Source organism: Equus przewalskii, chromosome 31 (assembly GCF_037783145.1).
Source record: "Equus przewalskii isolate Varuska chromosome 31, EquPr2, whole genome shotgun sequence".
Classification (NCBI taxonomy): Eukaryota; Metazoa; Chordata; class Mammalia; order Perissodactyla; family Equidae; genus Equus; species Equus przewalskii.
The window spans coordinates 25,345,299-25,370,027 of NC_091861.1; the positions used below are offsets into that span (position 1 = coordinate 25,345,299).

General features: G+C 37.7%; 1 protein-coding gene and 1 pseudogene across 10 annotated transcripts in view; one reads left to right on the plus strand and one right to left on the minus strand.

Annotated features, from left to right (window-relative positions):
• Window positions 1-3,153: 3,153 nt before the first annotated feature.
• DENND1B (DENN domain containing 1B) overlaps window positions 3,154-24,729 on the minus strand; it is a 244,053-nt gene continuing 222,477 nt past the window's right edge. For all 10 annotated transcript variants that reach the window (XM_008538111.2, XM_008538110.2, XM_070602421.1 and 7 more), the window contains 3 exons: window positions 12,295-12,374; window positions 11,105-11,321; window positions 3,154-9,440 (listed from right to left, as the gene is read on the minus strand). In XM_008538111.2, coding sequence (XP_008536333.1) covers window positions 8,904-9,440; window positions 11,105-11,321; window positions 12,295-12,374 — 834 coding nt within the window. In that variant the 3' untranslated portion in view covers window positions 3,154-8,903. The remainder of the gene's footprint in view (window positions 9,441-11,104; window positions 11,322-12,294; window positions 12,375-24,729) is intronic.
• Window positions 14,993-15,505, plus strand: LOC139080660 (iron-sulfur cluster assembly enzyme ISCU pseudogene; annotated as a pseudogene).

Here is a 24,729-nt window from a genome sequence, read left to right on the forward strand (position 1 = left end):
GGCAAAGGAGTACAAAGCAATTTCTTGGGTGATAAAATTCTAAATCTTGATGTGGTGGGGGCTAGATTATTGTACACATCTGCCAAAACTCATTAAATTATACTCTTAAAATGGGTGAACTTTGTTGGATATAAATTTTACTTCAGTACAGCTAATTTGAAAAAAATGTGAAAGATGTACCTCAAAAGGAAAAGAATCTTTACATAAAGCAATGAAATCTTCTAATTGTCAACAGACTCGCCTGTAGCATATGCTAAAAGAGCGTTAGCATAGTTCTTTCAGAACCTTGAAATGAAGACGTCCAGGGATTTTCAGTTCGTCTTACAACTGCAGGTCAAAAATCAATATTAATACTCCACAATGATCCCCAAGAATAACATTCCTTTATTTTTACACAGTATGTTCCTTTGCTGTGTATGACGACTCATGTTTTAAATATAACGTTTTAAATATAACTCATGTTTATAATTATTGTTGACGCAAAATAATTGCTTAAATTTCTCTAGCAGAAATTTTTTTAAAAAAGACTAATTTCAAGTCTCTATCAGTCATCACTTGCTTAGAAATTCAAATGGTTTTCTAACAGTCTGTCAATAAACATGTCCCTTATGTGGGAAGCCTATAATATAAAATGGAGCAGGGGCCGGCCCCGTGGCGGAGTGGCTAAGTTCACGCGCTCCGCTTCGGCGGCCCAGGGTTTCTCTGGATCGGATCCTGGGCACAGACATGGCACCGCTCATCAGGCCATGCTGAGGCAGCGTCCCACATGCCACACCTAGAAGGACCCACAACTAAAATACACAACTATGTGCTGGGGGGGGGGGGGGGGGGGTTGGGGAGAAAAAGTAGTAAAAAAAAAAAGAAAAGAAGATTCACAACAGTTGTTAGCTCAGGTGCCAATCTTTAAAAAAAAAATAATAATAATAATAAAATGGGGCATTTCTTTCCAACATCTATCTCACAAGTTGGGATTTTTGCCTAATTGGCTGTATCCAATTCGGACATTTATTAAATCTCTGAAAGCTTAGCTCTTACTTAAAAGTTATTTTTTAAGTTTAAATTTGGGGAGAAACTGAATAAAATATTAAATGACTACCATCAGTGCATTTTGATATCCCAAAGTGAGTCTTCAAATTAGAAACTTCAGTTATAAAAATTTGTAAATTTTAAATGCATTGCTTTAAACTAAAGCACTGCTTAAATGGTGTTACTACAAAACACTGTAAACATGAAAGTCTCCATATTTAAAGTAGGTTTGAGTCTAAAATAACAAAAGTAGAGTAAGAAATTCATCTGGAAAGCTGCTTCTTGAACATGCGAAAAATTAAAAAGTAGTAGATAACATCTGTGGAGATTCTGAAAAGGACATTTAGACGCTTTCAACAGCTTTCTAGGTCAATAATGATTGCACATTAAAAAATTCACATTATGTCTTTCCTTTTCTTCAAAATTGATGTCACTAAGCTTCCCCGTACAGTGATCATGCATAGTCAAGGTGGGGCTCCCCGTCTGCTCTCCACTACATGCACATAAAATTAAGAGGAAGGGGAAAAATACTGCAGAGAACATGTACTCACACAAAAAAGACTAGCTGAGATTGCATTCACTGAGCTGGGGAGTGTGGGGGGAAAAGTAAAAGAAAGAAGAAAAAAGAGTCTGAACATTAATACCATCTCCCCAAAAGGCATCAGGCAATTCTATACTTAAAAGCCTGCATAGCGACTCTTGTCAGAAAGGCGTGTCCAATACTTACAGGAGAAAGTTGATAGAGAAGAGAGAACCGTATAGAGAAATGCAGGTTAGGGATGTCATTTCACTTCTGTCTGCATTTCAGACTAAAAGTGTGGAGGCTGAGGCCTGACTGTCAGCTTCCTCTCCCGGCGCGACCATTTGTTGCTATGGGACTTTAAGGGTATCACTCATCTATTTTGTTCCTCAGTTTCTTCATGTCTACAAACGACTGATTGCAGCATCTGCTCCAGAAACTCTAGGAGCAAGGTCCAAGCTTTTTTTCTTTTTTAAGCTGTACAGCTGATTCTAATGAAAAGCTAGGTTTGAGAGCCATTGGATTAGATAAAATCTAACATTTTTATAGTTATATTTTATGGCTTTATACTCCAAACAGCCATGAATTCAAATGAAATTGGATACTTAGTAATATATTTTCTCTCCCTCAAATAATATGGCAGCTGCTATGTACACAAAGGTTTCTCAATAAATATTAATAATTCATTCTAAGAACAGACACTTCTATTTTAAATAGAAGTAATGCTTCAGGGAAATTAAGTATCAGGTCCAAAGCAATGGCAGAACTTGGGAAAGGTTTTAATTCACCTGGAAGATTCCACAGTACACTATTTTATTTTTACGCTAATACTATATTTTCCACATATGTACAAATTTTTATCTGTCCTGTAATTCATTCTGTTACATCTAGGCAAGAAAATTCTAAGATTCACTACATATGAATACTCCAAAAAAGTATTAGTTTCATTTAGACATAAAGAAAATCCAATTGGGTTTTTTTACTTCTGCACCTACAGAATTAAGATACGACCATCTTTGTCACCCACAGACACTCAGACGGCCTGACACTAACCCCTGCAAAGCGGGAACAATCAAACCCAGTAAGAGCCAGCTAACCCTTAGGCTGACAAGGATAATCTCTCTTTCCTTGTTGTCAAGCCCTTTGCTTCTTCTATGGAAGCAAGAAAAGTTCTGCATATTATTCCCAGAAATTCTGCACCCAAAGGGAAACTGTGCTCATTTCAAATTTGACTTTTGCTCTAAGTGGAACTATCGCAGCTCTCGGATGAGACGTTTCTGGAGCACTATTCACACACTTTGCTCTGTTTCATCTCTGTCCTCAACTCTTAGCTGCCGGTCAATAAACAGCAGTTGTTGGTCCTGCTCTGATATACTTAGCGACACTCCCACTTGCCTATCCTATGATTTTAGAGCCTAACAAATTAGCTGACGCTACAGGAAAGGATGGACACCTCTCAAGCAGACCTGTCAGGAAGATCTGGGCTTGAATCTACACTGCAGCAGCTAGAAAGCTCAGAGATGGAGACGGAAGGTCCTACAACAGCTCACCTAGACCACTGAGGGGAATAAGTGGCCAATGGTAAAACAAGTCACCACAGCGTGAAGTTTTGCTTATGACCAATTTTATTTTATAACTGCATTGTTGGGCACTTTATGGTAATGTGTAGTTCACCCATTATTTATTTTTGCATACTTTTTAAATTTCCAAAGCAATATTTTTATACACAATGTCCTCCCAATAGTAGTCAACTTCAGAGATGATTTATACTGTAGCCTCAAGGATGCAAGAATAAGAAAGCAAATCTCAATGCTGGGTAGGTTTTTACAGATATCTGTCACCATGTCTAGCAAAAAAGCTCAAGGTTTTCAGTCCTTTTAAACAGGTATTCATTTAAAGCAAAAGAAATAAGCTTTGGAAAAGCTCAATTTTGAACCTTTCATGTACCTCATATGTAAAAAAGCTTTATACATCTTAAATTGTAGGCTCCATGCAGTTCATACTTGTCAGCTGTTTTAGGCATTGCGATTAAGTACTAAATCATAATAGATTCAAGAAATCTCATTTTTGGTAGATGATTATTAAATGGTTCTCAAAATAACCATATGGACGTTATACTATCTGAAGGATGGTGACTTGACATACGTGGTGCATTTAGCATGTGCAGAGTTCTAATTCTGTCCTGTCCTAAACATCACATAATCAACCAGAGGGTGGATTTGTTAAGGTACCTCAACATGGCTCTGAGAAATGAAATCACAAAGAGACGAAGAGACTTAGAGGTGTATCATGTCAAAGAGGTAATCATTTGTGACTCTGCAACCTTTTAAGATAAAAGATTGTGTATTTTAAATTACTTCACTTAACTAAAGTATGGTTTGAAAAAACACAGCTTTCTGGATGGAAAGCATCCAGTTAACACTGCTGTTCAGTACCTTGGTTTCTTTTTTTGGTATATTTGCATATCGCATCCAGAGCTACAGATTTTCCACAGTGCTTTTCTGCCTCATTCAAGTATAATAAAAGTAGAAATCTATAGAAGCTCTAAGGTTAAACAAACTGTACATTATACAAAAATTAACTTAGTTACAGACAGTCAAAAAGTGTTGGCAATGCCCTTTATAAATCTTACCAAAGGTTCATCACAAAGGATGTTACAATCTGCATATGTGGTCATCACCATACAAAGGCCGTTTGGATTTACGTGGTACAGATTGAGCATTTGTTAAATGTACACATGTAGAATCAGCATTTTGCCCTATATACATTTCTTTTAAAGTAACAACATTGTTAATACTAATCTAAGGTTCAGGATTTTCTTATTGCATATTTACTGTTGCTGAGGCAGTTAGTTATGATACAATAATGCAATACCCATAATTATTTTAAATAAACAAAAACATTCCTTCTGGCAACATTATAAAGAACACTTTTTTCTAAAATCACATAGAACATTGCTACATACAGTTTTACACAAATACTGAAAAATATGACCTTAAGGCATCTGCTGGAAAAGCAGATGTGCATATTTATATGAACTAAATTATGCAGGAAAAAATATTGCACAAAATCCTATTATTTTCAAAATAAAATATGCTTCTTTCTAAATATACATAATTCTCTATCTTGACCAAATCAAAATGTTAACTGGTTTGTTCAAAACAATTCTGTCTCTTAAACAAGCTTTAAGAAACAGACTGAACAAATTTCTGGGCTTGACACAGGAAAGATGTCAGTACTGACACAGAGTTTGTAAAAACTAAGTCCAGTAATAAGAAGTGCTTGGGGGAAAATTAGATATGGGTATTCATTTTACATTCTTAAATTTATATTCTGATTTACTAATATCTACCCAGAATCAAAGTTCTTTATGTTAAACAAAATGGAATTTGCATTAGAAAATTTATTCATGAAAATAATCTTTTCATGAAAATCCAGATTTTCTAGAAGAGAAGGAAGATCTACTGATCGTAAGAATATTCACAGTTTTCTCCTCTTGATCAGGAGTCTACTTCTTCACCTTATTTAAGAAACAACTAATTCATTAGCATTTGTGGATCCTATAATCCTAACAACAGCACTGTCACATACAGTTTTAATTTAAAAGGGGGAGGGACTATTTCGAGAGAAAGCTGTTATCAAGATAAAGACAGTAACAACCAGATTCCCATGGACGTGCCTCCACACCCTCTGTTAATCCTAAACTGAGTAAAGTGGCCCTAAGTTTTGCAAAGGAGCCTCGTTCCATTATAGAGAGCCCAGTGCTGCCTGGTGAAAAGACTGGGCATCGTGGTGACAGAGAATCCAACAAACAAGGACACTTAGTTTCTAAGAGTCTCTGAATCTGTCCCTTAAAAGTAGATATCTTAGATAGCAGCATTATTATACTTTGTATAATAACAGAGAAAGAAAGTTAATGAAATTACAAACAGTACTATGGTTCTAGACTTAGAGCATGTTTTAGATTAAGCAGCTTTAAAAGGCCCTTTTTTGGGTGTTAGAACCTCGGGCTAATAACTTCTAAGCAAAATATATTATTATTATTACTATTATTTGCAATTCCTTTTCCTTTTAATTGGTTCATTCAGAGCAGGTCGATTATTTTATTTGCCTACCTCCTCAGCTACTGTACTTGCATATGATCAGTACAAAGAGTCAATAAATATTTCCTAAACGGGTAAGTTATTAATTTTTAATCAAAAAATTATCATGCTATATTTTGGTGCCTTTCTAAAATATGCTAAAGTAGGTAACCATCAAATGTAACACTTAACAACACTTCCACTTAACAAAAAATAGCTCCTAGATTCACACACTGCTCTTCTATCCCTGAAATACCACGGATGTGATATCTAAGGGCAAAAGGAGAAAAGCTGGAGTGGGCTGCAGGAGACCGTGACTGTTTAGAGGCCACATGAAGACCACATCCCAAAGCCAAAGGTGTTATTTGTTTATACAATTCTTTTGTAGAACAGGTGTCATTTCTTTGAAAAAAAAAAATTCAAACAGCAGGGGAGTTTACAAATATTTGGTTTAGCTCTAATAGAAAATACGAACCTAGCAGAAGATAATACTTTTGTTTATTTCAGAATTCACCTTAATTTCACTTCCTTCTCCCTATGTCCATCATAATAGTAGGAAGTCTAGTTTACGAGCAGACTTTCAATACTCAAACATTTAATGGTCTGAAATACTAACACTTGCTACTAGTCTTTCGGATTTTTTCTGAGAATATCACGTAGAGTTTTTGTTTTTGCTTTGCTTTTAACGTGGAATATAACAGCTGACTTTGTCCGTTAAAATAAGGCACCAGTCCAGTTTCAAATACCTTGACGCGATGATCACTTGTGAGTGGCTAAATATGCTTAAACAATACAGCACTACAGTCAAGCATCTTGTGAGGCAACCGAAAGGTAGAAAATTCTAAGGCCGTGATATCTATTAAGCAAATGGACTAAAACCCAAATTTTGCCTATGCTACACTCACGATTATCTCCTTCTTCAGACTATGAATTCTGAAGGAAAAAATACCTCATACCAATATTCCTATTAAAAGGCTGTTTTACATCCTTTTCAAAAATTATGAAGGAATATTTGCTGAGCAGATTAACAACCAGAACACCCCTTTTTCCTTCTCATTTAGAACAGTTCTGCTGATAAATGGACTTCTTTCATTACATATGTCAATAAAGTAAAACAGAATTTGTAATGAGTACATAAAGGCAAATTTGACAAGAACCTTGAGTCTTACTTTTGTCTTAAAAAAATAAGGATTAAACACTATTTTCCTTAATATACAGAGTTCATCCTTATAAGGAAAACAAGATTTGTTTTCCTTCATAAACATGAATGAATAATTGTCCCAAATAAAACATATCCATTTAGATTTTGGAATGCAGTTTAAAAAAGAAAAACTTGGCCATTTCTTTGAATTATTTAAAGATTGACCTAGGTAAATATTTTTAAGCAATGTTTTTAACAAAACCCCTTCTGGGGCTTTTTTTTAACTGAAAATTATTTCAGTAAATATTTTAGAGTACAGTCCTGATGGATTCTTGAATGGTTTCTCAAACACCTTTTCTAAAACGACAATTTCTAAAAAGTAATCATGATTGGGGATATAGAGAGTCTATCTATTGAACATACTGACAGCAAATAAACCATAACATCACCGTTTTTTCTTCTGATTACACCTATTAACCCAACCTCTCGTGAAGCAATCAATGTATGGCTCCTTCTCCCTGAATTTCAAAGCCTAACAGTGAATCTGAGGCAGAAGAGACAACCCTCCCAGGCAGGGGAATTCCAAATAATTCACGCTGATGCTCTGCCTCAAAGAAGCAGCAGCATAAGCGCCAACTCCTTAAGTGTGGGCTGTACAGAGACTGACTTCCTTTCAAAGACTACAGTGTGGAAAGGGAGGGAAAGGAGTAACTTTATAGTGCAGAAACCTGACAAACACGGCCTCAGTGAGGTCATCAAGGTCAACATCAACATTCACAAATCATGTGGACAGTATGCACCCTTGATATGATGTGATAAAAATGGCACTTTACCTCTGTAATCTTCCTCCCCCAAAACCATAATCCCAGTGTAATCACGAGAAAAATATCAGACAAATTCCAACAGAGGTGCCTCCCACAATATATCTGACCAGTACTCTTCAAAACTGTCAAGGTCATCAAAAACAAGGAAAGTCTGAGAAACTGTCACAGCTGGGAGGAATCTAAGGAGATGTGACAACCCAGTAAAATGTGGTATATCGTGAATGGGACCCTGGAACAGAAAAAGGATATTAGAAAAAAACTAAGGACATCTGAATAAAGCATGGCCTACCAGTATTGGTTCATTAATTGTGGTGAGTGTAAGATACTAGTAACAGGGAAAATTGTGTGCAGGCTTATGTGGGAACTCTCTGTACTTTCTTCACAATTTTTCTATAAATTTAAAACTTCTAAAATATAAAGTCAACTATTTTAAAAAGTAAATTGAGATAACATGAAGCATTTTGATAAAGAATTATTAGTTAAGAAAAAAAGACATGACCATTTTTCATCAGGACAGTTTACATTGCATTTGGCTTTCTGGGGGTGGGATCTTGGATGTACGCAAAGGCATACGGAGAGACGGTGAAAAATTTTTGAAGTGTCTCGTTTGTAAACAGAAGTCATTAATTTCACATTGCAATTCAGTACTTCATATATTTCACTGAGTGACAGGTAAATGTGTACCTTTGTACTTTTTGGAAAATATGGCTGCAGTGTTCACAAGAGAGCTTTTTAACTTTGAAAAAATGAATTTTGTCCTTGATTCAATGAATAGAAAAAGGCATTATTGCTCTGCAGATCACATATAACTTATCTTTCAAAATTTACATGTAATTCTATAAATTATTTAAGTATGCTTAATATAGGTTTAAGATTAAGGCAATTAGCGGGTCAACAGTTTCAGGCTAGTTCTGAAAAGTTTTGATATCTTGATCAGTTGATGCTCAACCAGATTAGTATAGTAGCTACTGGTTATGTGCAAGGGTTATATATGCATACTTAGTTTAAATAAACTGAATGGCATTAAGCACCAAATGGTGGGAAATCATCAATACCTGCTTTCAACATACATACAAACTAGTACCTGATTTAAGAGCACAGTAGAAGAATTAGCTTTACATTTAAAAATCAATGGATAATATATACCCATGAGACGAACGAGTGGGGGAAATGTATGTTCTAAATGAAAAATAACTTTTAGACAGTAGTAAGAGTTGTCATTCCTACAAGTAATTGTTTACTATATCGATTACATGGAATCCTAAAATGTCTCCACAGAAGCTTGGATACAAGAGATTGAAATTGTTGATTTAAGCTTGGTTTCCACTTGTGTTTTCCTCTGAAATGTTCAAGTCCTGTTGGAAGGCAGATGTTATGCGACATAATGACACCACTTCATGAAGCAGCCCAGTATCTTCTGAAGTCTCTTTGGCTTCTTTCCCTTCCTTCTCCCAAGGAACAAAGGTAGATGAGCGTCGCCCAAGGCTGAGTATGAGTGGATCATCTGAAGTCTGGCTTAGTGTTTCCTTCTGTTCTGTTTTTCCTTCTTCAGTTTGGGAAACTTTAAGTGCAGCTGGCTGGAAATCCAGTCCTGAAGTAGAAGCTGGCTTCTCCACTGTCGGAGTCCCACTCACGCTGTCGACACTGAGATGCTTTTCACTGTTTTCCTCTTTCAGGATAAACAGAGAATCTGTCAGGCCAATAGAGGACACTCGCTTCCTGGGGGAGGGAGGGAGGTGTTTGCCATGGAGGGCACTGTCATCCTGCCCGAGATGCCACTCTGCTTGGTCACCAGAACCACTGCAAAGCAGAGCCAGGTTATTCTCACTAGGCGCATTGGATTTATTCTGAAAGAAGAAACAAATTCAGAAAATTTTTAATAAAATTATAGCATTACTTAGCCATATTTTTTTCCATTTTCAAATCAACATTAATATCTTGTAAGGCTGGGGACTTGAAGTTCCTCCCAGAGGAACTATGGCATTGATAGTTAACTCTGAATACCTCCAATGGCTCTAGTAACAGGAATGAAAGGAGATGGACCTTGGTTTCCATGTCCTTGAAACTGTCACCAATAAGATTCAAACTAGATTATAAGTATTGGCAAGGATGTAGAGAAAAGGGAACCCTTGTGCACTGTTGGTGGGAATGCAAATTGGTGCAGCCAGTACAGAAAACAGTATGGAGGTTCCTCGAAAAATTAAAAATAGAACTACCATATGATCTAGCAATCCCACTTGCGGGTTTTTATCCAAAGGAAATGAAATCACTATCTTGAAAATATAGCTGCACCATATGTTCAGTGCAACATTATTCACAATAGTGAAGATACGAAAACAATCTAAACGTCCACTGACGGATAAAGGAATGAAGAAGATGTGGTGTATATACACAACGGAGTATTATTCAGCCTTTAAAAGAAGGAAAGTCTGCCATTTGTGACAACATGGATGGACCTGGAAGACATGCTAAGTGAAATAAGCCAGACACAGAAGGACAAACACTCCATGATCTCACTTATACGTGGAATCTGAACCAGTCAGACCCTTAAAAGTAGAGAGCAGAATGGTGGTTACCAGGGGCTGGGGTGGGGGAGGGGGAGGAAAGAGGAGATGTTGTTTAAAGGGCACAACGTTTCAGTTATGCAAGTAGAATAAGTTCTGGAGATCCACTGTACAGCACGATGACTACAGTTAACAATACTGTATTGTCTACTTGAAATTTGCTGAGAGGGTGGATCTTAAGTGCTCTCAAAAAAAAAAAACAGACAGGAAAAGAAAATGGTAACTATGTGAGGTGATGGATATGTTAATTAACTTGAGTGTGGTAATCATCCCACAACATACACATATCCAAAAATAGCAAGTTGTACACCTTAAATATATGCAATTTTTATTTGTCAATTATACTTCAATAAACCTAAAAAATAAAATGAAATACAAATGATTTGCAAAGAAAAAAGAAAACTCAAAACAAAAAACAAATAGACATAGTAGATTACATAATTAATGCCATGTTCTGGATTTATGTTCAATCAGAACAGGCTGCCACTACTTAACACTTCAATCTCTTGTGTTCTTAAAGCATTCAGTTCAATTTGTTTAAAGCATTGTTTATTTTTGAAGCAATGCAATGAAAAATTACTTGAATTAATACAATTATTAAAAATTTTTTGAAGATTCAAGAAATATAGGAAAAAAGTGGGAATATTTCAGGTTAAAAAAATTCCCCAGAAAATACAGCTATAAAATTAGATTCTAAGAAAATATTACTGCTTGACAAAAGAATTCCAATTAATGACAATAACCACCAGAATTGGATAAATAAAAGGGAAAATACTGGAATTTTGTTACTAGAAATAATTCTTAATGATTCTACTTTATCCTATTTTTGAAGTTTGACACATCCATTAGAGGTTAAATGCTTCTACCAACTAAGATTATAACACTGGGCAATCATAGCAAGGGTAAGGTGTTTTCATTTAACTTTATAAGCTGAAAAATCAACTAACCGTGGGTTTATAATCAATATCATCCATTGATCTAAAGAAATCCAAGCTCTTAGCCGCTGCCAGCTTCCCTTGATCTGAGCTGTGTGTGCTCAATGTATCGAGGATCTCTCCTAGTAAGTCCATTTCACCTGAGTACGGAGTCTTTACTCTTGTTTCAACAGAGTCATCACTTTCATAAAAATAAGCAGAAGCTTCTTCACTGTCTTCAGAAGATAACCTGAGAAGAATAAACCGTGCACTGGCAGTTAGGCAACCACATGTGCTGCATGTCAGCAACCTCTCATCAGTTATACTCAAGTAATGAGAATTTTAAAACCAAAGCGACTGTTTCAGTGAAAGAACAACAAAATGGATAATTGGTTCACGGCCAAATTCTTTATAGTGATACATAGACCGAATCAAACACTGCAAATTTTGAGTACACACATTAAGAACAAACAGTGTGTGGACCTTATCAATCTGGAGGCAGAAGCAGGGCTTTTCACACAACCTAATTCTGTGTGATTTGGGACATTAGCCTTAGAAATATTAGACTGAACACTTGGAGAGCTTGCTATAGCCCAAGTTTACATTCAATATTTTTATATGGTTTTCCTTTCATTTATTTACTCACTTATTTTAGAGAAGAATGCATATTCCTTCATATAGACAAAGACATACTAACTGGAGAAAAAATAATGTCCATTTTGTCATCAACCTATATCTTAAAATTGTTAAAACGCTAAACAATACTATTATCATTTCCCTTATTTCATATTAAAATTAATTTTAACACTTTGTATTAAACTTTCCTCTTCTGATGCCAGCATAGACTTAAGTCTTTCCCTGTCCCTGATTCAATTTGTCTCAGCTGACTATTCCTACTCTTCCTGATAACTACCTGCCCCCTTCAGTAGCAGGGCAGGAGTCTAACTTAGCTGGGCTTCTTTTCCCCCTTTAACACTACCCAGATATCTCCGTAGGCATTAAAGCTTTCCAAGAACAAGGTATTTCAGGTCTATCTTGCATTCCCTTCTCAAGATTTATCCCCCATGAGACTCCAACGAGCAATGGTTCCTTTTGCAGAAGAACACTGCAAGGGAGCAAGCTCTGATCTCCAGGAGTGCACACTCTTTCAAACATGTTTTGTAACCTAAAACTTCTGCCATTAAGCCACAGCTCTTACTAGGACACCAAAATCCATCACTTACTTGCTTACTCTTTCGATGTCATCATCATCATCATCATACAGAGCACCATCAAGGCTCTTAAGAGGCCTTTTTAAGCGTGCCTAGAAAGAGGAATTGACCAAGTTGCATTAGTTAAAATAAGTCTCTTTCAGAAATCTTAAAGGAAGAATTTGACTCGATAAGACACACTTTTAAAAGAAATATGCATTCGGGTTTCTGAATATCACCCAATATTCTGATGAGCTGGCAGGAAAAAGGGGAGGGAATCAGGCAATATTTATCTCAACACTTACTTGCACCTCAAACTAATAAAAATAAAATCACTAGATTGAGTATGTATGAACAAATGCACAACCACCCAGTCTATCAGTCCCTGATTTAAGCACACTTGACCTACAATCAATCATATCCCCATGCATTTATCCCCCAGTTTCAATAATCATCACTATTTGCCAATTTTGTTTCTTTCATCCGTTACCCATAGTCTCCCTCACACCACGTATTTTAAAGCAGCGTTTCTCCATCCTCAATGTGCATATACATCTCTTGGAGATCTTCATAAAAACATAGATTCTGATTCTACAGTGGTTCTGAGGATGGGGCCTGAGTTTCTTTTTTTTTTTTGGTGAGGAGAGATTGGCTCTGAGCTAACATCTGTTGCCAACTTCCTCCCTTTTTTTTTTTTAATCCTCCCCAAAGCCCCAGTACATAGTTGTATATCCTAGTTGCAGGTCACTCTAGTCCTTCTATGTGTGACACCACCACAGCATGGCTTGATGAGTAGTGCATAGGTTGGTGCCCTGGATCCACACTGGTAAAGCCTGGGCCACTGAAGCAGAGCACATGAACTTAACCACTTGGCCATGGGGCCGGCCCCAGAGGTTCTGTATTTCTAACAGCCTCTTAGGCGACGTTACTGCAGCTGGATCTAGAGGTCAAACATTGAACAGCAAGGTTTTGAAGCAAATCCTAGACAATCTATCATTTCACCTGTAAATATCTCATTAAGTATCTTTAACAGATAAAGATATTTTCTCACACAACCAAAATATCATTATCATACCTAATAAATGAACAGCCTTTCTTTCAGGGGGTGCAGAGTAGCAGCTTTTAGTAGGTTTTCAATAAATATTTGTCAAAGAAAAAGAAAAAAGAGTATATGACTTTCTGATGCTCTTCATTTATCAGGTCTTGCAAGTCTGGGATCTGTCCCCTGGCTCCCTTGCTCCCTAGTTCATTCTCTTCTAACCTACAAGGCATCATCACGGCCTTCTTTCAATCCCTTATATTTGCCCTGAACTGTTCCACTGCAGGACCTTTGCATATGTTGATTCCTCTCCCCAAAAAGCTCTTCTCTTACATTTATCCCCTCTCTTCCTACCCCCACTGTCTCTGTCTGTACACATCTACACTCATTAGAAAATCTGGCGTAACTGCCTACGCCTTATCTGAGCCTCTATTGTTGTGACTTGTAGAATTCTACAGTCTCTAAACTGCTGACAGAGAGATCCTTTAAAGGCAAATATAACAATGCTCTCCTTCTCTTTAAACCAATCCTTCAACAGCTCCTTACTGTTTTCAGGCTAAGTCTCACACTCCTTACTTCCGCCCAGAGAGGTCTGGCTAAGCCAGCCTCTCTGAAGGCCTCAGTTGCCACGCAGATGTGTGCCCCAGCACCAGCAAACCAGCTTCCTTTCTTGCATGCTTCCCGAGGTCTTCTGCCTCAGGCCTACAGGTGTTGATGTGTCCACCAGAACTGCCCTCTCCTGGGCCTTTTCTCTTTCTAGTTATCCTTCATGCCGTGGCTCAAGTGTTCCCCTTTTTGGACATACTTCCCCACTCATCAATCAATTTAGGTGTCACCTGGTGTGTTCCTAGAGTACTTGTGCACATACTCGTCAGGGGCCTTATCCCCTGTACCATGGCCATTGTTCAATTCTCTCTTCCCTGCTGTTCGGTAGATTCTTGAGGGTAGGCACCTTGCTAATTTCTCTCTCCTACCCTCAGAACCAAGCACAGTGTGTGGTACATATTAGTGTCAGGAAAACTGTAAAAGACTTTGAAAGGAGCAAAAGATTATGGAGTGTCCCATCCATGAAATTCGGATGTTGTTTAGAAGATTCTGGGGATTATCTGATTTGGCAGTGCTCTGCGTCCTTCGCTGTCTTAATTACCTTTCCAGGATACAGCTGGACAATTCACGCAGCTAAGGCCTCACCTGAAGTGGTGTTATACAAGCCACTACTATGGAACAAAGTGGGGCTCCGTGCAGGGAGCCAATGCCTACAAAGCCCTCCCAGGAAAACCCGCCTGGGGCCTGCTTGACAATGCAGCCTTCCAGGTGCCTTTCCTCACAGCCAGGAACCTTAGCAAAGCCAGGGAACCTCAAAAGGAATTCACCCTAATTTATAGGTATTTCAGATAAAACATATGTTGGAAAGGTCTCTTGGGCTTAGCCTCCTAGCCTCAAGAGAGCAAATAACAGAGACTTTTATACACCCAATCTGAGATTTCTTTGAAAACTTCCAGAAAGAAGTATATTCTGTGGGCTTTGCTAGTCAATACTGCATGGCTCCAGACTTACAAAGAAAGTTCAGGGAGGCTTATATGGTTAATTAACATTCTGGTTGCTCCAATGTAAATAATCAGGCCAAACCTAATGAGAACAGCCTCTTTTTGTGATCAAGAATAATCTCTGAGGGAGGCACAAGCCCACAAGATGACGGCAGCTGGCCTGGGCCATCCAAGGGGGGCAGCATCAGCCCTGCTGCTTCGGAGCTGGGGCCTGCCCACTCGGGAGCTGTCAGCTCTGGCCCGGCTATCTCACAAGAAGGTTGCTGATCATTATGAAAATCCCAGAAATGTCTGGTCCCTTGACAAGACATCTACAAGTGCTGGAACTGGACTGGTGGGGGCTTCAGGATGCGGTGATGTAATACAATTACAGATTCAAGGGATAAAAAGGGGAAGACTGTGGACACCAGGTTGGAAACATTTGGCTGTGGGTCTGCAATTGCCTTCAGCTTGTTAACCACTGAATGGGTAAAAGGGAAGATGGTGGAGGAGGCCCTGACCATCAAAAACACAGATATCGCCAAGGACCTCTGCCTTCCTCCTGTGAAACTGCCCTGCTCCATGCTGGCTGAAGATGCAATCAAGGCGACCTTGGCTGATTACAAACTGAAACAAGAACCCACGGAAGGAGAGGTGAAGAAGAAATGAGCCTGTCGTGAAGCCTGCAGCAGGTCCCATCAGCTGTCTGCCCACCTACCGAGCAATCACCTAGATGTTCAGAAGCCCCTCGCACTACAATAAAAGAGCTATGAGATCCGCATGACATTCCCTGTTTGCACTGTGGCTCTAAGGCAAGCAAAAGACACAGTTTAACTGTTCTGAATCCTGTGGTTTCTTTCAGGCAGCTTTTATCACCTGAACACAGTTCATGTATATTTTGAATTGTGTGTATGGCCTTAAAACCAAAACCAATAATGAAGTCTTAAGTTTTGATAGTCCATGAAGTACACAAGTATCTAGTTTTACACGAACCTATTTGGGGGAAGATTACCAACAGAGTGCCTTGGTATGATTATTTGACAGAACCAATTATTCCACATAAAACAGATCTGCATATACATATATCACAAATACAAGAATATAAGACAAAAAAAGAATAATCTTTGAGATTATTATGATCACCAGTGGGGAGACTGTCAGGAAAATTGTAAAAGGCTATGAAATGGGCAAAAATTACTGGTTTCCTTTCAAAGAAATGTTGGGTATTGTCTAGCATTCCTTTCCTGGATTATCAGGTACTACCGGGGTCTGCACCAGTCACAAGCATGACTATTTATAACCCTGGAGAGAGAGAAGCTACCTTCTGGAGGACTGACAGGAATGCTTCTTGTCCTCAGAGACGCGAGTGAATTTTGTCCAGTGGAGATGCAGTTATCATGGAGTGGACACTGATGGTCTCGGTGTCTGTCAGCACAGACACTCAGTGCTCCTTACTGGCTAGGTGTCTGTTCTTTGGATTATCCTTTGTATCAGTTTTTCACATCTTACTGGCTCCCCCATTGGCTAATAAGCCAAATAAAACAAGAGAATTATAGTTTTACCCTTTAATGTAACATTATTCCTTAAAGTAGGCAGTTAATGTTTCCTGAATAAATGAACACCTCCATACATAGTAGATAGATTCTGCTGGGTCCTTAAACAAATTAAAAAACTGATGAGAAAATACATAAAGCAAAGAAGACAATACTACACTAACTGATTGACAACAGCATTTTCAGTGTCCACGAGGCAGAGAAGAGCATTATATTCATTCCTTCATTCAACAAAGATTAAAGAAATGCCTCCTCTGTGCCAGGCATTGTGCTGTATGCTAGAATACAATGATGACCAAGAAAAGAGCTCCTTGCCCTCATGGAGATTACATTCCAGTAAATGAAATATGAATTAAATGGAACAATCATAAAATAAGCATAAAATTATGACAGCAATAACTTGTACTAAACTATGATTGCTATGAGGAATTTGACCTAGTCAGCGAGGTCAAGAGAAGCCCTTCCTTGAAAGATGTTTGAGTTGAGCTCTGAAAGGTTCATAGGTATTAAGTAGATGATAAGAGGGAACAAAGGTCCTGGGGTGGGACGATCAGGAAATCTAATGGAACGAAAGACAACCATTGGTGCACTGCGGTTAGAACCTGTGCGGGTGCACAGGGTTCTTCGAGGCTCCATTAATCTTGCAGTTACCCTTCTGATCACTAGGTGGCAGATACACACTAAGAAGGCAAAAGGCTGGACAAATTTAAATTGACAGAGGGTTATAAGGAAGTGCAGGAGACCTAGCTGGAAAGAGTGAGAGATGAGAACATGGCAGGGGGACGTAGGCAGGGGACAGACCCCGGACTTGCAGGCCCTAATAATTAAAAGTAACACAAAGCCATTTGTTTTCTTTTTTCCTTCAACAAATATTTGAGAATATACTGAAAGCTGCCACTGTGCATTCTTTGAAAGAAGGTAGTAGCCACATCTCATTTTTCTTTTAATTCTTAGCATCTCTTCATTCCCCAAACATCCATTAAGCACCTACTGTACGCATGCTACTAGCTTCCACGCTGTAAGGCATATAAAAGGAAAGAAAAAGATGTTCTCTTCTCTCAAGGATTAAAAAAATACATATTGAAAATGCCAAAACACTGAAAATAATAAAGCAGTTATAAAGTTATTCTCCATTGTATGAATGTAATTGCACTTTTTGATCATCGAGGAAAACTTACATAAATGACCACTAAAACTGTCATGATTAATGTCAAATTGCAATATTCCTAATAAGTAGGTTCATTCAGCAGACTAAGAATATTAACAACCTAGAATTGGAATTACAAACTATAAATAATGGTAAATTCTGGGATCAAATAAGGGGATTTAGAAGTTTCTGAACTGTACAGACCTGGTGCGGTGATAACATTAGCAAAGGTCATTTCACTGGTGATACAGGCTGTGCAAATCAGCAAATAGTGATTAGCACTTGCAACTCTCTTGGGAACCAGTACTACATAAAAAAAAAAGAGTACATTTTTGGGACGCAAAACGACATAAGAAAACAAAATAAGCAGAATTTACATCACTGTGATATGAAGACTTAAAAATAAGATGGGGAACTGGATGTCACACGTCCTTGATCAGACTCCTACCAGGTTCTAAATACATATAATTGTAAAATAAAATTCAGCTCACATGGAGCTGTCAAATGTAAAGTACACAACTAATATATGTGAAAATCCATATAATTTTGGAAGGAAGCACTTGTATGGCAAGGGATGCTTACTAAGAACATGAAAAAATACTAAACTAATGCAAAAGAAAAGCTATTCGCATGGAATGAAATTTATTAGAGAAGATATCCTACTAGAGAAACTCAACCCACAGGTAGACCTTGAATGAAATAAAGAAATGGACTGGTAAAGACGGGAGGGAAAAGCACGTCCGATGAAGGAAAAATCATAAGCAACGCAGAAAGAGAGTGACAGAGGCAAAGGCCTAAGTCACAAAACCATCAAACTTCATATTTTGAAGAGGCCTCCAGAAGGAAGTTTGGCCTAGCCACAACAAGCAAGACCACCATGTCCTTTCTTTCCACTGCAGTGGTTTCCAGAAAGCACATCAGGCAGTAGAATGATGAGAACCATCCCCTCACACACAAGGAGTCAGTTTATCTTGCAGTCACCGTTTCTGTCACTAGATGGCAGGCAAATACTAATAAGGCAAAATGCTGGGTGAATTTAAATTCATAGCCGGGTTAGGGGTGGAGGAAAAATAAGGGATATAGACAGATTAATGGGAAAATACAATTTTCTGGACTTCATAAAATTAAGGTGCTTGTAATACATAAATTTTTTTGAAAGTAGGCACTCTGCGCTACTGGCCTCATTTTAGAGTTGAAGTAACTGAGGTCCAGAAGCGTTAACTAGTTCACCCAAAGTCTACAGCAAAGCCCGAGCTTATGCATCCTTCCTCGTATGATAACGAATGCTCACATGATATCACATGAGAGACAAATTAAAGAAACTCTACCACGCAGAACTCTAATGGCAATACCTCAAAAATGCATGGGAGTTTACAATGTGAAGAGTGCTTTAAAAACACGTGAGTTGTCATTTTTATAGGCAGTGGCTGAAGCACAGTTAAGTGACTTACTCATGACTGATCTGCTTGAGTATGTCAGATCTTTCACATACGATACTTTAATTCATGAAGTATCGACTTTACCACAAATTTTGGTGGAATGTTCCCTATTACATATTAGGGAACCAAAAGCTTAATGAAGCAAAATATCTTGGACAAGATTAAACAATTAGTGACAGAACCTAAATGCCAACCCAGGTGTCCTGACTGCCTGGACAACACTCTTCTCATTATAATTACAGTAGGTAAGTCCTGAGAGACTCAGGAGAAATAAATGTCTGAGAATTAACCTGAGAAAGACTGTCTTAAAATGCCAAGTTTTAACCTCATTTTAAAGCAGGTGGTAGCTACAGGAGGCTCAAGAGTGCTAATGTTCCAGGAGGTGAAATGGCAGAGTGAAGAGACAAGAGATTAACACTTTTCCAAAGATACTGAAAACAGATATTCCTGTCAGGTCAAAAGAGTAAATTGGAAGGATTAATAAGATACGTGATTGGTGAGGTCTAATGAATTCAGCTGATGAAGGGCTATTATTATTAGGCTAAAGAAACCAGATTTTACAGAAGCATCAAAATCATATTTCTGAGCAGGTGAGTGCTGGGTGAGACGCGTGCCGGAGGGAAGACTTGGAAGTGGTCCTGACACATCCAAGAAGCCTTTACCAATCCTCCTAGTCTGCAGAGATCTCATCTTCATTGTCAGCTTTATTCACTTCATTCTCTACCACTCAGTGCCACTTTACATATGCTCTCTTATAAAGGTAGCGTCTCATTTTCAGTACATTACTGTCTTACCAAGAGCTTGAGACCAAGAATCCTATCTTTTAATTCATCTTGCTTCTAATTCCACTTGCTTTTAAAATGCAAAAAGGAGCAAAAGAATGTCGACTCCCATCCTAACCATGAGAAAAAGCTGGATAATCTAAAAAAATTTCTTGAGCCCACCAGAGAGCTGAGTTTTAAGGCAACCAAGTAAACTCAATTCCATCGTTACAAGTGCCTGCATGGAGTGATAAGACGATCGATCTCATCCTTGGCCAAGCACAAGGAGACAGGCAGCTGGGATGCAAGGAGGGAAGAAGAAATCTGCTCAGATCGAATAGTCTTGAAGATCAAGTATGGGATAACCTGTCGGTTTGGAAGAGCTGGGAATCTCAGAGACAAGGGGAGTTCGCGCTCGCAAGCTCTTTTCCACAGAAAACATCCTATAATTTTATTTGCTAAATCAGGAAACCCTATCACCCAGTGCCACAGAGAAAGACTGGGGGCAAGGCAGGAGACTGAAAAGAGCTCTCCATGATAGTGCAGGCCTGCAGTGGGGAACAGGCTGCTGCAGGGCAACAGGCATGAGCCCCCACCTACTTTCTAAGAACATTCAGACACATAGACCAATGGAATAGAATCAAAAGCCCAGAAATAAACCCAAGCATATAAGGTCAACCAACATTTGACAAGGGAGCCAAGAATACTCAATGGTGAAAGGTAGTCTCTTCAACAGATGGCACTGGGAAAACTGGGTGATCATATGCAAAAGGGTGAAACTACCTGAATTTCACCTTACATCACTACAAAAATTAACTCAAAATGGGTTAATTAAGACCTGAAACTATAAAATCCCTAGAAGAAAACATAGGAAAAAAACTTCTTGCCATTATTGGTAATGGTTTTTTGGATATGACACCAAAAGCATAAGCAACAAAAGCAAAAATCAACAAGCGGGACTACCTCAAACTAAAAAACTTCTGTACAGCAAGAGAAATGATCAAGAAAACGAAAACGATAAACAAAATGAAAATCAACAAAATGAAAATTTCTCCCATTCTTGCGAAATGGGAGAAAATATTTGCAAGTCATATATCTAATAAGGGGTTAATACACAAAATATGTAAGGAACTCATATAATAGCAAAAAAAACACAACCCAAAAACCAAATAAACTGATTAAAAGATGGCCAGAGGACTTGAACAGTCATTTTTCCAAAGAAAACATACAAACAGCTCTCAACTACAGTTGGCCCTCCATATCCGTGGGTTCTGCATCCACAGATTCAATCGATTGTGGACTGAAAGGCCTACGATGCCTGCGTCTTTACTGAAGACGTCCAGACGTTTTTTTCTTGTCATTATTCCTTGAACAATACAGTATACATGTATACCTCATTTTATTGCACTTCACTTTATGACCCTTCACAGATAATGGCATTTTTTACAAGACCTTCCGCCAGCAAAAAGATTATGACTCGCTGAAGGCTCAGATGATGGTTAACATTTTTTAGCAATAAAGCATTTTTCAATTAAGGTACGTACATTGTTTTTTAGACATAATGCTATTGCATACTTAGTAGATTACAGTGTAGACATAACTTTTATATGCACTAGGAAACCAAAAAACCCATGTAACTTGCTTCATTGCAATATTTGCTTTATTGCAGTGGTCTGGAACTGAGCCTGCAGTTTCTCCTAGGTATGCCTGTAACAATTATTGACATAGCATTTACACTGTATTAGATACTAGAAGTAATCTAGAGATGATTTATTTACAGTATATTTGAGGATATGCATAGGTTATATGCAATACTACACCATCTTATATACCAAGGGACAACTATGTGTACATGAAAAGGAGCTCAACATCACTAATCATCAGGGAAATGCCAATCGATACAAGATATCACCTCACAGCTGTTAGAACAACTATCATGAAAAAGACAAGAGATAACAAATACTGGCAAGGATGTGGAAAAAAGGAACCCTTGTGCACTGTTGGTGGGAATGCAAATTGGTGCAGACACTAAGGAAAATAGTATGGAAGTTCCTCAAAAATTAAATTAGCAATGCCAATTTAATTGCTGAAATTAAATTTCAGCAATCCCACTTCTGGGTATTTATCAGAAGGAAATGAAATCACTGTCTCGAAGAGATATTCACACCCTGCGTTCACTGCAGCATTATTCACAATAGCCAAAATAAGGAAACAACCTAAACGTCCATCAATGGATAAGTGGATAACCAAAAGTGTGGTATATCTATATGTATACATACACACACACACACACACATACACACAATGGAATACTATTCAGCCATAAAAAAGAAAGAAAATTCTGCCATTTGCAGCAACACGGAAAATCTTGAGGGTATTAAGTTAAGTGAAATAAGTCAGACAAAGACAAATACTGTATGATCTCACTTATATGTAGAATCTAAAAAAGCAAAACTCATAGAAACAGAAAGTAGACTGGTGGTTGCCAGGGGCTGGAGGATGGGGGAAATGAAAAGATGTTGGTCAAAGGGTACAAACTTCTAAGTATAAGACGAATAAGCTCTGGGGACCTAATGTATAGCATGGTAACTGTAGTTAATACTGTATTGTATACTTTAAAGTTGCTAAGAGAGTAAACCCTAAATGTTTTCACTGTAACAGCAACAAATAAATGGTAATTATGTGAGGTGAAGGATGTGTTCACTAAACTTATTGTGGTACACATTTCGCAATATATATGTGTGTCAAATTAAAAAACAAAAGAAATTATCCAAACTGAAACACAAAGAGAAAAAGGAGCCAACAACAACAACAAAACCACCCAAGAAAAAACAGAACAGAGCATCCAAGAGCTGAGGGATATCAGCAACTGGTCTGACTCCTTCTGCTCCCAGAACATGCAGGCATTCATTAAATTTTTGTGGAGGTTGTTGTTGCAGTTGATAGGGTAGAAACAACACCACCTAATATTTATTAAACTTCCAGTGAGTGTTGGAAGAACAAATTCTATCACTACACTAACTCTAATCTCCACAATAACTCTATGGGGTGGACATAATTATCATCTTTTTATAGATCTGAAGGCTGAGAGGTTCAGAGAGGTTGGTATGTTGCTCCAGTTCAAATACCGTGCAAGCGGCCTAGCTGGTACTCTGGTCCCAGGTCTGCTATACTCCTAAGCCTAAGATCTCTACACTCCCACATGGGGTCTTCCTACTCAGTGAGGACGGTGATGCTAAGAAGAGAAAAAGAGGAATAAATACAAAGGTCAATGATCACCTTGAAGATGATGGGCCTTAGTAAGGTAAGAGGAGGTAAGTGATCTTGAAAGCAAGCCTGGCACATAGTAGTGTTCAGAGGAGGTACATGACAGTGAAAGCAATAAACCAGCACACAGTAGATAATCAGGTAGTTTTGGTGAACTGAATTAGACAGACTTTCCATTATGGTGTTATTCATTCAGTCCACACTGCACCACGAATTACATTAACAGAAGCTTATTTTAATTAAGTTGGGGACTATTCTAGAATTAGACTAAAAATGTCTCCATATTAGATTTGAGAGACAGAATATTTGAAATCAGAACTGATCCCTTTATGGAGTCCTTTTACTGATGTCAGAAAGTTTCCTTTAGGTAGCTTTGACTTCCTTTAGGAAGTTTAGTTTGGCAAAATACTGTATCAAAATCATCCTAGATACACAGTACTTTAGAGTTCATTTCTCCAATGTTGATCAGAGACTATATAAAAACCTATCCAATGGCAACACTGTACCAGCCATTGTAAAGACTCCCTGTCACTAAAGAGTGTTAATGGGTGGAAAGAAGGCCATGTATTCACAGGAGGTCTCATTATTCACCTGTGTTTATATGCAATATGGCTGTGAATTCAGTTAATAGTTTTAAGCCAACTTTGAAGGACTATTCATATCCCAAGTAATTATGTTAACTATAAATATTTAAAATACATTGTTTCATTATTTTTTCTCTTTAGTATTTGAAAATGCAAATTTTAACAAAGCTCTTGCAGTAAGTTCTCAGTACTGAAAGATTATTGATTAGCATAAATACAAGAAGTTACATAAGACTATTAAATTTTATTCTCAAAGCAAAATAAAGTCTTTTGATAAATGGCAAACTACTTGCAATTTTACTTTTGCTGACAGTATTTCAATAGTGTAACATTTAAAAAGGTTTCTTAACACACAATGAGTCCACTGAATTTTCAATAGTCCACTGTATTTTCAAAAACACAGAATGTGGTTCCTTTCACTAATTGAGGTGAAGATGATTCTTCAAGCTGGGATGAACAATTAAAACGTCAGCATTGATTAACAAAGCCATATTATTCCCAGTCACCTTAATAAACTATGCTTGCAAAATGTATATAACTAAGGATTAAAATATCTGATTTGTAAACTAATTAGCTGGATTTTATTTTTCAGATTACCATATCAATATATAATAAACATAAATGTGTGCGTATGTGTGAAGAGAGTCTTAAAATGGTTTTTTATAGAAGTAGCAAGAATCGTAACAGAAATCACAGTTATATTTTGGTTTCAAAAGTGTTATTTTACTAATGTCAAAGACATTGATAAAGGCAAAGAAGGAACAGACTTCTACGAAATGACCAGTATTACACTCAAATGTTAGAAAAACCATAAAAAGCTTCCAAAGAAGGCTGCACACTTAGTAGTCCTATTTTGTAACTGGTATGGGGGCACAGGCTAACTTGTTAAAATATTCATGTATTATTCTAATATTTTATATTGTTCTATGTCAGGAAATATAACAAAGTGTAGTAGATATAAATCCAATTCAATTATAGTAAGATTCTATTATACTCTTGTAGTTATATATCTATTGATGTTCCTGGCAATTTCTCTCTCTTGAGGGGCACTAATAGGCAGCAGCAAAAACCCCTACAAAGAAAAGACTGGCTCTTCCTTTCATCAACACTAACACTGATCTCTGACCAACCTTAAAAGCAGTTCAATACACA